The sequence below is a fragment of the Ovis aries genome, chromosome 8 (assembly GCF_016772045.2).
Source record: "Ovis aries strain OAR_USU_Benz2616 breed Rambouillet chromosome 8, ARS-UI_Ramb_v3.0, whole genome shotgun sequence".
Lineage (NCBI taxonomy): Eukaryota > Metazoa > Chordata > Mammalia > Artiodactyla > Bovidae > Ovis > Ovis aries.
Window position 1 is genome coordinate 81,915,001 of NC_056061.1, and position 14,818 is coordinate 81,929,818.

General features: G+C 44.9%; 1 protein-coding gene across 8 annotated transcripts in view; it reads left to right on the plus strand.

Moving 5' to 3' along the window:
* Nucleotides 1–14,818, plus strand: part of ZDHHC14 (zinc finger DHHC-type palmitoyltransferase 14) — a 289,043-nt gene that overhangs the window by 160,892 nt on the left and 113,333 nt on the right. For 4 of the 8 annotated variants that reach the window (XM_027972616.2, XM_027972618.2, XM_027972619.2 and 1 more), the window contains exon 2: nucleotides 8,994–9,166. In XM_027972616.2, the coding sequence (XP_027828417.1) occupies nucleotides 8,994–9,166 (173 nt within the window). The remainder of the gene's footprint in view (nucleotides 1–8,993; nucleotides 9,167–14,818) is intronic. The other 4 variants (XM_027972617.2, XM_004011429.5, XM_042253668.1 and 1 more) reach the window with 1 other exon arrangement.

Genomic DNA, 14,818 nt, shown 5'->3' on the forward strand with positions numbered 1-14,818 from the left:
GCTACAAGAATTTTTCTCCAGTTGGGGTGAGCGGGGGCTGCTCTCTGTTGCGATGCTCAGGCTTCCCATTGCAGTAGCTTCTCTTATTGTGGAGCACAGGCTCCTAGGGCCACGGGCTTCAGTAGTTGCAGCACGTGGGCTCAGTAGTCGCGGCTCCCGGGCTCTCGAGCACAGGCTCAATAGTTGTGATGCACACGGCTTAGTAGCTTCACAGCATGTGGGATCTTCTTGGATCGGGGATCGAACCCGTGTCTCCGCATTGGCAGGTAGATTTTTTTTTTTTTTTAACCACTGAGCCACTAGGGAAGCCCTATACACTTGCTTTTAATCATACATTTTTCCACTGCAAAAACAAGCCCTGTTTGATTAAGAAATATAAATTTCTTGGCCACAAGAGAAACCACTGCAGTGAGGAACCCGCACACCGCAGCTAGAGAGTGGCCCCCCTCGCCGCAACTAGAGAAAGCCCAAAGATGTAACCTATGGGTGCCTGGAGCTGGCTCCACCACACAGTCTCTGAATAAGTATCTGTTGAATGAACTGAAAACACAGGATAATAGGAAGTAGACTCGGGACGATCCTGTGTTTGTTTCAAGCATACATTTTTATTCATAACTGGAAGAATATACCCTAAAGTATGACCTTGTTTTCCACGGGGAAAAGTGTTGAACCTGTGTCCCCTGAATCGGCAAGCAGATTCCAGGGAAGTTCCTGACCTGCTGATTTCTTATGGGTTCTGGGAGGCACCGAAAACAAGATGATGGCGTTACTGTGGACATACTCCCTCTGAAAATGACACCAACAGCCGTGTGAGTGAGGACTCCAATGGATGTATGGTTGCCATGCCTAGGCAACCCCGTTAGGTCATTAAAGAACCAGTTTGGGGACAGAGAGATACTGACTTTCTTCTCCGTGATCCACACAGAAGCCTTTGGCTCCCCGGAATTTTGAATCAAATGCAAAATCATTTAACCAAAAAAGTTGGAAACGCCACAATTTCCCCTAACCATCCCTTGTACATTCTCAATAGTAGACGGGGAAAGGGGGCTGTTTACACACTGGGATTTGAAGCCTGTATTTTTAAACTAAGGCTCCCTCGGGTTCTGTGTCTATAAATAGACCTGTCTGGGTGGTCTGCGAGGCCCTGAATTAAGAATAATGACACTGCTTTTGTCACACGGGCGCTCCACAGGCTTCAGGCGAGACTGTGCTGTACAGAACCTTGCCTGTTGGAACCACATGTGGCCGGGAGGCCTGGGGAGAAAGCAGAGTCCTTAGTGACTGTCCTCTCCTCGGGAGAGAGAGCTTTACCACCTCTTCCCTTAATGAGCCTGGAAACTGCTGCTTCTGATGAGGAGGGAGCCGCAGCCTAACACAGAGATGGTCCACGAGTCTCTGATGACACCGGGAGTCATCCTCGCATTTCTGCCTGGAGTTCTCCTCTCCCCATTCTTCCTCTCGGGGTTTAAGCTTTCCCTTCCAATCTCTTTGGTTTCTGTTTTTTCCCTTGGTCCCGCGTCCATTTATTTCAACTCCCTCCTTCGTATAGCATTGGTAGATTCATCACTACGTGCAGCTGGTGAGAAAGGGCTTCAAACAATGGGTGCAGCCGTGGGGTGTCTTGAAGGGGGTTGTTGTTTTCAGTCTCAACCGACTCTTTCGACCCCGTGGACTGCAGCACGCCAGACTCCTCTGTCCTCCACTATCTCCCGGAGTTTGCTCAAACTCCTGTCCATTGAGTCAGGGATGCTATCTAACCGTCTCGTCCTTGGCCATCCCCTTCTCCTTTTGACTTCAGTCTTTCCCAGCATCAGGATCTTTTGCACTGTATAAAATCATCTCTTTTTTTCCATTCTAGGGTGTGAATGGATGTTATTTCTGAGACCACTTCTTTTCTCTATTTGTTTCCAACTAATGTGCTTATCTTTGCCCTGTAGTGCTACATTTATTTCTAAATACGTGATTAAGGAACAAATTATAAAAGTAATGGTGTTTATGTCCCTGCCTATAAATGAAAAATAACATTTATTTTAGAATGACTCATACGAAAGGGAGAAAGATCGTTTTTATTACCACCCTCATAATGCTGCTCTGTTATTACTTTAGACATGTGAGTCACTGGCTCAGATTATTTCATTTTGTGATCACTTGCCTTAGCTATTTATTACTGAAATGCATTGCAATCTAAAGTCTGACATTTAAAATAATCGCTGAACTTTGTGATTTCTAAAATATGGAGACTTCCTTCATGAGAATGCAACATCAATAAAGCAAGGCCACGCCCTCCTTGGTATCAGTTTTAATTGTGTGCCTCATTTCTGCGTATCAGTTCAGTTCAGTTCAGTTCAGTCGCTCAGTTGTGTCGGACTCTTTGTGACCCCACGAATCGCAGCCCGCCAGGCCTCCCTGTCCATCACCAACTCCTGGAGTTCACTCAGACTCATGTCCATTGAGTCGGTGATGCCGTCCAACCATCTCATCTTCTGTCGTCCCCTTCTCCTCCTGCCCCCAATCCCTCCCAGCATCAGGGTCTTTTCCAATGAGTCAGCTCTTTGCATGAGGTGGCCAAAGGACTGGAGTTTCAGCTTCAGCATCAGTACTTCCAATGCACACCCAGGACTGATCTCCTTCAGGATGGACTGGTTGGATCTCCTTGCAGACCAAGGGACTCTCAAGAGTCTTCTCCAACACCACAGTTCAAAAGCATCAATTCTTCAGTGCTCAGCTTTCTTCACAGTCCAACTCTCACATTCATACATGACCACTGGAAAAACCATAGCCTTGACTAGAAGGATTTTGTTGGCAAAGTAATGTCTCTGCTTTTGAATATACTACCTAGGTTGGTCATAACTTTCCTTCCAAGGAGTAAGCATCTTTTAATTTCATGGCTGCAGTCACCATCTGCAGTGATTTTCTAGCCCCCTAAAATAAAGTCTGACACTGTTTCCACTGTTTCCCCATCTATTTGCTATGAAGTGATGGGACCAGATGCCATGATCTTCGTTTTCTGAATGCTGAGCTTTAAGCCAACTTTTTCACTCTCCTCTTTCACTTTCATCAAGAGGTTTTTAGTTCCTCCTCACTTTCTGCCATAAGGGTGGTGTCATCTGCATATCTGAGCTTATTGATATTTCTCCCGGCAATCTTGATTCCAGCTTGTGTTTCTTCCAGCCCAGCATTTCTCATGAGGTACTCTGCATAGAAGTTAAATAAGCAGGGTGACAATATACAGCCTTTTCCTATTTGGAACCAGTCTGTTGTTCCATGTCCAGTTCTCACCGTTGCTTCCTGACCTGCATACAGATTTCTCAAGAGGCAAGAATAGTTATTCTTGTGTTTATGCTTTCATATGTACAGGACAGAACAAAAATGTCAAATGTAGGGGGGTCATGAGCTACAGTTAACGGGAATTTTTTTTTGTATGTGTATCCATTTGCCAGCAAAATATTAAAAGATGACTCAAATTGTTTTGCTATGGGAAAAAATTCTCTACTTTTTTGTTGTTATTGTTATGTAATATTATTAATATTACATGTTCATTGTGTCTTTCTGCTTACCTTCCTATATTTCAAAGGGCCATTCACATTGACAAGTAGATTCTAGGTCTATTATCAATTGCAAAAGATTTTCCAAAGGCCACATGATCTTAATGTCTCTGTTACATCTTGTTAATATTGTTTCATTTTGTTTTATTTTTGTTTTCAAGTAAAGCTAATCTCCCAAAGAATGTCCTGTGAGGAAACAGAGAGCCCTAAACACCCAATAATGAACTCCAGATTTTCTATGTGAAATGTTTAAGACATTAGTTTAGTTCCAGGATTGTAACACAAAGTATCAATTTTAACCACCAGTAAATTCTAACCTGAGAGCCATTCTCTAAATAGAAATATAGAATTAATGAGAGTATTGATTCTGGAAAGGTCAGAATCTGGTGGTAAAATAATTTTGTCATGTGTGCTAAGTAGCTTCAGTCATGTTGAACTCTCCGTGACCCTATGGATTGTAGGCCTCCAGGCTCCTCTATCTATGGGATTCTTCAGGCAAGAATACTGGAGTGGGTTGCCATGCCCTTTTCTAGGGCCTCTTCCCTACCCAGAGATCAAACCCAGGTCTCCTGCATTGCAGGCAGATTCTTTACCATCTGAACCACTAGGAAATACATTAATTGCATAGTCTCTGATAATATAGCACCTAGAAAATGGCTCTATCCTTCATGTATAGACATCAAAATACAAATAATTCTTTTTCTTAAAGATTTTAGAAGATTGCTATTAGAACTGAAAAAACTCCCTGTAACCTTTTTCCAGTGCTGTATGGTCTAGTTATCACCTGGAAGGACCCTTCTTTACCTCTGATGTAGAGTGAGTTGACAGTTTGTAGTAGATATTTAACCATCGTATCTAAAGGCAAACAGCTCACTGATGTATATCACAGGAGCGGGATTATTATACAAACTTTTCATCATGATAGCCTTTGTTTTGTCTGGTGCTAAATTAACTCATTTCTTTTATGTTATGAAAATGCATGCTTTCAGATTCTTTTTTTTCCCTCCTGCCACTTTCTCATTGAGCTTTATGAAGACAAAGATGCTTGTAGCCAGTTACCCACCCGGCTCTGGGTTGTATGTAGGTCACAATTCTTCAGACCGAAAGAGAGGACTCCATTTGGTGTTTATATCTTTGGCAGCTGCACCCTCGTCTTGTATCAGATCCAGGCCCTCGGGGGAAGGCGTCTTCCTCATCACAGATGGCTCTCAGAATTGGAGATCCCAGCCACAGTTGCTCAGAAATGTGAAGGGCCATTTTCAAGTTGTCTGAGCTCGAGCTAAGAATTTTCTTTGCCGCTCACAGTGGTTCAGCTATTAGGTCGCACCAGTGGCTATGGGTTGGCTGAGATTTTCCCATCGGTCTTGGCTCCTCCTGGGGGTTTGGCAATCACCTTCCTGAGCTGGGTCTGCTTATTCCTGAGTCTTCACCAGCAGGACTGCAGATGCTCTCAGCTTTTTCTGAGCAGCAGCTTGAAGGTGTCAGTGTAGCCCTGATCTCCTTGTTTGCTTGGGGATCTGAATCCTTTTATACAAACTCATGCCCAAGACTTCAGTGAGTAACCGAACGTTGTCCTTTGAAATACAGAGAGCGCCTGCTATGAACATATGGTGTTTCATCTGCTAGAACTTTAGAGAGTGTTGCACACACTCAGCTCAGGTGCAGTCTTGCCTTTTCTCATGGGCAGAAGCATCCTAGATAGGACAGATCCTTAGCACCTGTTTGAAGGAGGTTCTAACAAGCTTGGAAGAGAGAGAAGCAAGTTCTGGACAGAGTACATTGTGATCTTGATGGTATGGCTGACTTGACTTCCCTGTAGTTTCCTCTATTACTGTAAAATTCAGTGAATAGGTCCCATTCATTCAACTACTCAACAAATACTTAACAAATACCTACCCTATGTGAGGCGTCATGCCCGGTGCTATGAAGGGCACATGGTAACCAGGGCCCAGTCACACCCTCGGGACTTCCAGTCCAGTGAGGTTAATGAGGCATGTCCACAAACAGCCACAAGTACCATCGAGAGAAGCAAACAAAGATACTAGGGAAGTTTAGAAAAAGAAACCAGCTCTTTGGCTTGGGGGTGAGCCAAGAAAATCTTGTCACCAGGTCTTTATGGAAACTTGAAAGTTGGGGAGGCTTTAACAAGGTGAGATGGGGGTGGGGGTGCTCCAGACCCCAGGGCTGGGTCACGGGCCCCTGTCTGGGAAGGTGGAGACAACGGGAGGCCTCCAGAGTCATCAACCTGGAGACGTGGCTGGGTGGCCCTGCGTCCAGTGCACTTGGGACAACGAGAAACCATTTAGGACATGTCTTACTCACTAACAGGGCTTCCCTGGTGGCTCAGGGTAAGAAATCTACCTCAGTGCAGGACACCTGGGTTTGATCCCTGGGTTGGTAAGAGCCTCTGGAGGAGGAAATGGCAACCCACTCCAGTATTCTGGCTTGGAAAATCCCATGGACAGAGGAGCCTGGCAGGCTACAGTCCACAGGGTCGCAAAGCGACTTAACGTTTTGACTTTGACGTGACTAACTCGTTAATGACATCTTGCTCTGGGAAGGCATACCTTTACGACTGTGAGCAGGCAACCTCTGAGGTCAACCAAGTTACATTTCAGAACCAAAAGGGAAAAACGAAAACACTGAAGATCCACTAAATCTCCTTCACGGGAGGGTTCCGACAGCACCCAGGTCTCCATCCTTGGAGAGGCCAATGGAGCTAAATAAACTCCATCCCTAAACACTCAAGGTGGATCCCATCCTGTGGACTGGTCATCCAGGTCACGTTGTCCAGCTATGACCCGGCTGCAGCTGCTGAACAACTGTTCCAGTTGCTTCTTATTCAAACTCATCAATAATGAGAAGAGGAGAAAGCTGGCCTGTTGTGTTCTCTGCCCTTATTCAAACAGCCATTCGTCTGTTGAATTCTGAATTTAAATTCTAGAAAAATTCTCTCAACACAACTGATCATTTTTCTAACCATTTTATTAAAAAAAAAGAGGTACACCTAGAGTAGGTTCTTTAGACTAAAAACGTTTTTGACTAATCTATATAAACCAAAATGTATTAGTATCAGGGTCAGTTTTATGCCTTCAGTTACGTATTGTGTTTATTTCTTTTCTAAAACAATCCTTTTATTTTATATTGCCGGATAGCCAATTAATAATCTTGTGGTAGTTTCAGGTGAACAGTGAAGGGACTCAGCCATGCATGTACATGTATCCTTTCTCCCCCAAACTCCCCTCCCTGAACTGTGTTGATTTCTGATTGTGGTACACTAGCCTGGTGGGCTGCCGTCTATGGGGTCGCACAGAGTAGGACACGACTGAAGCGACTTAGCAGCAGCAGTAGCAGCACATTTTCAAGGCTTAATACAACTTCAGGTGGCTTTTTATATGACAATAAGAGGAACAAAGATAATGCCATATTTTATGACACAAACGCTTTTTAATGATCTTTAGAGCCTGAGTTCCTTGCTATTAACTTGATTGACATCACAGTCAGAGATTTAATCAATAGCCTTGCAGCAGTTGATATTTATCACCAGCTCTTCACAGACGCTCCATGTCGGAGTCCGCATTTACTTTAATGGACGTGCCCTGAGAAGGTGTTTATTTCTGTAGCCCACGGCACTGCACCATATCCCAGAGCTGGGCCACAGTCCTGTGTGAAGGTTTCAGTGCAGTATTAAATGATTGTCACTTTATATTTAATATCTGAAGGGAAGATGGTCATTTGATGACAATTCTGCAGGACTGAGCCCCCTGCTCATCTCTTAAGCAAAGCTTTCCAACCCTTTCTCTTCCAGCTCCCTCTCTTTGTTTGGGGTTGAGTGTCTGAGGATCCTCCCCTGGTGAGGCAGACCATCTGGGAGGCACTTTGCACTCTGGGCGTTACTTTGCGCTCTGGGCTTTACTTTGCACTCTGGGTGTTACTTTGCGCTCTGGGCGTTATGACTTTGTGAGTCCATGAGGTGTTCCTTGATGCCCACCATGTCCCTAAATGTGACAACAGACTGACCGTGGTCCCTGCGAGGCCCATCCTTCACTGGGCTCCAGGCACCAGGCTGGTCTTCACTCTGCCTCTCACCACCTCTGCAGAGTGAGGGGGCAATGACGGTGGGTCAGGGCAGTGCTTAAAGCTGCCTTGGCTCCTGGGTCCCCGGAGCCGGCTGGCATAGATGTCCGTCTGTCGCAAGGGCACCTCTCCCCGACTCATCAAGACCCTGCTGCGTGTCAGTGCATTCACTGGGGACAGTGAAGGGGGTTTGAGAGTCAACTTGGGCCGTGTTTATCCGTTGGTAGCTCATCTTCTTCTGGAAGTGCATGTTCAGTTCAGTTCATTCGCTCAGTTGTGTCCGACTCTGTGACCCTATGGACTGCAGCTCACCAGTCCTCCCTTGTCCATCACCAACTCCTATAGTTTACCCAAACTCATGTCCATTGAGTTGGTGATGCCATCCAACCATCTCATACTCTGTCATCCCCTTCTCCTATTTTCAATCTTTCCCAGCATCAGGGTCTTTTCCAATGAGTTAGTTCTTCGAATCAGATGGCCAAAGTATTGGAGTTTCAGCTTCAACATCAGTCCTACCAATGAACATCCAGGACTGATCTCCTTTAGGATGGACTGGTTGGATCTCCTTGCAGTCCAGGGGACTCTCAAGAGTCTTCTCCAACACCACAGTTCAAAAGCATCAATTCTCCGGCGCTCAGCTTTCTTCACAATCCAACTCTCACCTCCATACATGACTACCGGAAAAACCATAGCTTTGACTAGATGGACCTTTGTTAGCAAAGCAATGTCTCTGCTTTTTAATATGCTGTCTAGGTTGGTCATAGCTTTCTGCCTGCCTACATCCTTTTAGTCCTTTTGGGAAACTGGTCCACCAGTATGTTCCCATATCTCATTAACCTCTTTTGGATAGATTAGGTCCAAAATATTGAAAAAAACACTTTCTTGCCTTTTGAGGGTGGCTTGCAGTTCTCTGAGTTCTGTGCCCTGAGCTGCCTGACCCAGGGAGGAAAGGCCGGGTCTAATGAAAACTGGTTCTAAGCCAGTGTCTCCTGTGTTAATATGATTCCAGGACTGGGTGGAGAATCACGTAATTCATGTGCCGTGTTTCCAACACAAAGGGTGCAAACTCTGTGCATCTTACATCAATTATACAAGCAGGATTATTTTCATTTTTCTGCCAGTGTTTTTCCGAGCAGCCAAGGTTTATCTTAGCTAAGAAGGGAGGGTTAAACTGTCCATGAGAGAGAACTGCAGACCTCCTCAAATGTAGATATTTAACACAGATGAATTTTTAATGGAAATCAATTTTGCTTCTCCAAAGAAAAAAAGAGCCTGTAGATTCTTGGAAAACACAGACTGCTTACTGTTATTACTGACATTGTATTTCTTTTCTTTCTCCCCTCCCTTCCTGCTTCCCCCACCTGTTGGCAGCTGCCCGTACCTAGCAGTGAAAATCACTCCTGCCATCCCGGTGGTCGGTGGCATTTTGTTCTTCTTTGTGATGGGGACCCTGCTGCGCACAAGCTTCAGTGACCCCGGCGTTCTTCCACGAGCCACACCTGATGAAGCCGCCGACCTGGAAAGGCAAATAGGTAACCCTGAAGGTCCGCCCTTAGCCTGTCTGTGGTCACTACCCACCTGTGCTCAGCCCCAGTGCGGGAGGACGGGCGAGGAGCCCTTGGAGGAGGGGCTGAGTCCCTAGGGAGGAGTCCCGATGTCTTCATTCACTTGGCCCGAGGATGACCTGAGTAGGAGGTGGGATGGAAAGTGGTTGGAGGTAAGGCCGACAGACTGGTGCGCTGGAGGTGGGCTGGTGGTACTGGCAGGCAGGCCGCCACCAGCCAGGCTCTCTGGAATCCGGGTGTCTGAGTCCGCTCTGAGAAGGCGCCTGCGAAGGCACTGCTGTGAAAGCTGTGGTTCTCGGTGGCTGCTCTTTCCTCTGCTTTCTAGAATATCAATCAGGAAAGGTTACACCTTAGACTCTGTCCTATTTATCCAGCCTAGGCTCCAGCATTTCTTTATTAAGGTTTGACAAAGATAATATGTTTCTGATATATATTGAGATGAATGGCTTTATTTTTCCTTAGATATTGGAAAGCCTGGGATTAAAAACTTACCGCAATCCATTTTAAAAATATTAAAAAACCAATCCCTATCCCTCATACAAAGAACCCTTAAAATCTCTTTTTTAATTAAAAAGAGAGCTCCCGCTTGCTCTTAAAAGTTTGCCTTTGTGAATGTATAGCTTTGCCGTGGTGCAACAATCATTTCACAAGCATGGCAGTGGTACTGTGGTGTCTCAGTGTGAATGTGAAGGATAGGTATGAAAAATCATTTGACAGAAATAGTTCTCTCCCAGTGGGCTTCCCTTCCCAGCCCACTCGGCTGAAAGACCCTCACTTTCCACTGTATAAAGAGGTACAAGTGTGAGTCTTGAAAAACAGTGCCTGCTTTGGTTCACTTCCCCAGATGCTGAAGTACAGTCATGTCCTTCTCTGAGCATCTGCCTTCATCCTTCATCCCTGGGAGGGGAGCAGTAAAGGGGTCAATAATGGGAGTGTGTGTGAGTTGTCTGCTGGGCTGCAGCCTTCTTGTGTCCTGAGGTAGGGAAGTAGGGAGACAATCTCTTACCCACCATATATTGAGATTTGAACACAGAGCAATAATCTATAGTGTAAAGCCTTTGGTTTGCCATTCCCTTCTCCAGTGGACCACACTGTGTCAGACCTCTCCACCATGCCCCCCTACCCCGCGCCATCTTAGGTGGCCCCACAGGGCATGGCTTAGTTTCACTGAGTTAAAACTTTCTGTGATTATGGTTTCAGTTTGTCTGCCCTCTTGCAACACCTACCATCTTACTTGGGTTTCTCTTACCTTGTACGTGGGGTATCTCTTCATGGCTGCTCCAGCAAAGCACAGCTGCTGCTCCTTACGTTGAATGAGGGGTATCTCCTCACCGCCACCCCTCCCGACCTTGAATGTGGAATAGCTCCTCTCAGCCCTCCTGCGCCTGCGCAGCCACCACTCCTTGGACGTGGGGTCGCTCCTCCTGGCCGCCGCCCCTGGCCTCGGGCGGGGGTATCTCCTCTCGGCTGCTCCTGCACTGTCGCAGCCTGGCACTCTTGGCCGCCACCCCTGACCTCGGACACGGAGCAGCAAATTTGGAAAACTCAGAAGTGGCCACAGGACTGGAAAAGGTCAGTTTTCATTCCAATCCCAAAGAAAGGCAATGCCAAAGAATGCTCAGACTACCACACAATTGCACTCATCTCACATGCTAGTAAAGTAATGCTCAAAATTCTCCAAGCCAGGCTTCAGCAATACGTGGACCGTGACCTTCCAGATGTTCAAGCTGGTTTTAGAAAAGGCAGAAGAAACAGAGATCAAATTTCCAACATCCGCTGGATCATCGAAAAAGCAAGAGAGGTCCAGAAAAACATCTATTTCTGCTTTATTGACTATGCCAAGGCCTTTGACTGTGTGGATCACAATAAACTGAACAATTCTGAAAGAGATGGGAATACAGACCACCTGACCTGCCTCTTGAGAAACCTATATGCAGGTCAGGAAGCAACAGTTAGAACTCGACATGGAACAACAGACTGGTTCCAAATAGGAAAAGGAGTACGTCAAGGCTGTATATTGTCACCCTGCTTATTTAACTTATATGCAGAGTACATCATGAGAAACGCTGGGCTGGAAGAAGCATAAGCTGGAATCAAGATTGCCAGGAGAAATATCAATAAGCTCAGATATGCAGATGACACCACCCTTATGGCAGAAAATGAAGAGGAACTAAAAAGCCTCTTGATGAAAGTGGAGAGTGAAAGAGTTGGCTTAAAGCTCAACATTCAGAAAACGAAGATCATGGCATCTGGTCCCATCACTTCATAGCAAATAGATGGGGAAACAATGGAAACAGTGTCAGACTTTATCTTTTTGGGCTCCAGAATCACTGCAGATGGTGACTGCAGCCATGAAATTAAAAGACGCTTACTCCCTGGAAGGAAAGTTATGACCAACCTAGATAGCATATTCAAAAGCAAGTCAAGGCTATGGTTTTTCCTGTGGTCATGTATGGATGTGAGAGTTGGACTGTGAAGAAAGCTGACTGCCAAAGAATTGATTCTTTTGAACTGTGGTGTTGGAGAAGACTCTTGAGAGTCCCTTGTACTGCAAGGAGATCCAACCAGTCCATCCTAAAGATCAGTCCTGGGATTTATTTGGAGGGAATGATGCTGAAGCTGAAACTGCAGTATTTTGGCCACCTCATGTGAAGAGTTGACCCATTGGAAAAGACTCTGATGCTGGGAGGGGTTGGGGGCAGGAGGAGAAGGGGACAACAGAGGATGAGATGGCCGGATGTCATCACGGACTCGATGGACGTGAGTCTGAGTGAACTCCGGGAGTCGGTGACGGACAGGGAGGCCTGCCGTGCTGCGATTCATGGGGTCGCAAAGAGTCGGACATGACTCAGTGACTGAACTGAACTGAACTGAACTGAACTGAACTGAAAGCCTTTGGAGCCCAAGAGGATAAAATCTGTCACTGCTTCCACTTTTTCCACTTCTATTAATATTTGCCATGACATGATGGGAGTGGGTGCCATGATCTTAGTTTTTGTAATGTTGAATTTCAGGCCAGCTTTTTCACTCTCCTTTTTCACCCTCATGAAGAGGCTGCATTTATATAGCTCATCAATAATTTGTAAAGGCCACCCATGACGATCATTGAATTTGATCACATCCCAGCAATTTTGTGAGGAAGACTTTTATCATTGCACCCATTTTACAAATAAGAAAACCCCAAGGGGTTAGATGGAAGAAGATAGCAGAGCCAGACTCTTCAACCCAGGTCCCTTGGATCTCAGTCGTAGTTCTTTAGTTCATGTCATAAGGAAGAGAAAGAGGCCAGGGCCCAGTTTCCTGCAGGGACTAGGCTGGAGCCTGTAGACAGTGCATAGTCTATGCCCACGTCACTTCTGCATGAGCTTAAAACTCCTACTGGTGCAGTAGGCAGAGAGCCCAGTTCCTACACTGGCTGTTACCCATTTTCCTGCTGTGATCCTGTTTTCTCTCCCCCCTCCCCATTAGTGCTGGGAGCATCTGAAGAAGCAGCAAGATCAGGATTTTTTTTTTTTTTTTTTGCCTTTCTTACAAAGCGGATAATATAAGAGTGCCATTGAAATTCTCTATTATAAATGCAGATTCTAAGAGGCATTGCGTTTCCATTATTAATATTGAAGAAGTTGAATGATTCATTAAAATGCAATTTTCTTGTTGTTTTGTTTTCTTAAAGTCGATAACCTCAGAGCAGTATTTTTCAACATACTTTTCCACATAAGCCATTTTTAAAACCCAGCTCTGGCTGCATGCCCCTTCCCCCCAGAAACACAGATTGTGTGAGAGATGAAACCAGATTTCGTTTCCTGTGAAGGAGAGGAAAGGAGCTTCAGAGACAGAGCTTTGGAGTGGCAGAAATTAGTAGCCCGATACATCCTTCCCCAAAGGCAATTAGATGAAACATTATAGATAAGATGAGACAAAGTAGTCAGAAATAGTCATTTCATGGCTCTAGAACCCAGCTGTATTAAGGAGCAGGTATTCATGAAAAACTGATGAACTTTGGGGCAGAACAGTGGGAGTCAGTGACAGTCTCTCTGGGACCGCTGTCATCCCCAGCCTGCGTTCTGAAGGTGAGGAAGCTCTATGTGGACACCACGCGCCCTGCAGTGTCCTTGTCTGAGGGGCTGACTCTGTTCGAAGTGGAGCATATGAATTTCCAGGTGGTGCTAGTGGTAAAGAACCCGCCTGCCAGAGCCGGAGATGTAAGAGACTTGGGTTCATTCCCCGGGTCGGAAAGATCCCATGGAAGAGGAAATGACCACCCACTCCAGTATTCTCTCCTGGAGAATCCCATGGACAGAGGAGCTTAGCAGGTTACAGTCAACGGGGTCACAAAGAGTTGGACACAACTGAGGTGACGCATGCATGGAAAAAAACCTAGAAATGGAAACTTCCACCTTAAGAACTAGAAAAGGCAGAGCAAACCAAGCTCAAAGCAATTAGTAGGAAGGAAATGGTAAAGCTGAGAGTAGAAATCAGTGAAACAGAACACACAAAACAACAGAGGAAATCAGTGAGCCCCAAAATTAGTCCTTTGAGAAGATCAACAAAATTGACAAAACTTCAGCTATACTTCCCTGACTCCCCACTCCAAAAAGAAGACAAGGAGCAAGAGAGAAGATATGAGTTACCAAAATTAGGGATAAAAAGCAGAGGTGTCACCATTAAACCTACAAAAATTAAGAGGATTTTGATTTTATGCTACAAATTTAGACAGTTTAGATGAATGGACAAATTCTTAGAAAGCCACAGTTACCAAAAAAAAAAAAAAAAAAAAACTCTAGAAAAAAAATCTGAAAAAAAAAACCAACACACCACATAGCAAGTTAAGAAACTGCTTAGCCATATTTGGATTCATTTGAATCCAAGGATTAATTTGAGTCCTTCCTTTATGTTATACACAAAATTTTAATTTGAAATGGATCATAGACCTAAATATAAGAGCTAAAATGATAAACTTCTGAAGGAAATGTAGAGGAAATTTGCCTGACCTTGTATTAGGCAGAGTGCTTAGATAGGACACCAAAAGCAGGATCTGTAATTTCCAAAAGGTGACAGGTTGAATTTCATCAAATTGGAAACTTTTGTGTTTCAAAAGCTACCATTAAGAAAATGAAAAGACAAGCTACATACAGATTGGGAGAAAATAGTCATGAATCATATATCTGATAAAATATCTTATACTGTATCTAGAACATATTAAGATCTCTTACAACATAATAAGGAGACAAACAACCCAGATACAAGTGGGTAAAGAATCCAACAGACATTTTGCCAAAGGAGATGTGTGGATGACCAATAAGCCCATGAAAAGATCCTCAGCATCTTTAATTATGAGGGAAATGCGAATCAAAGCCACAAAGATATACCACTTGACACCCTCTAAAATGGTTCCAACCAAGAGAGACTGCCGCTGTTGGTGAGGATATGGAGAAATTGGAACCCTCATGCAGTACAGGTGGGGGTGTAAAATGGTGCCACCACTTTGGAAAATACTTCCTCAAAATCCCTCAAGAAGTTAAAGTCACCATATGACCCAGCAGTTCTATCCTACATATATATCCAAGAGAAATGAAACACGTGTCCTTGTATGCGCATTTTATCTAGTAGCCTAAACCTGGAAATAACCCA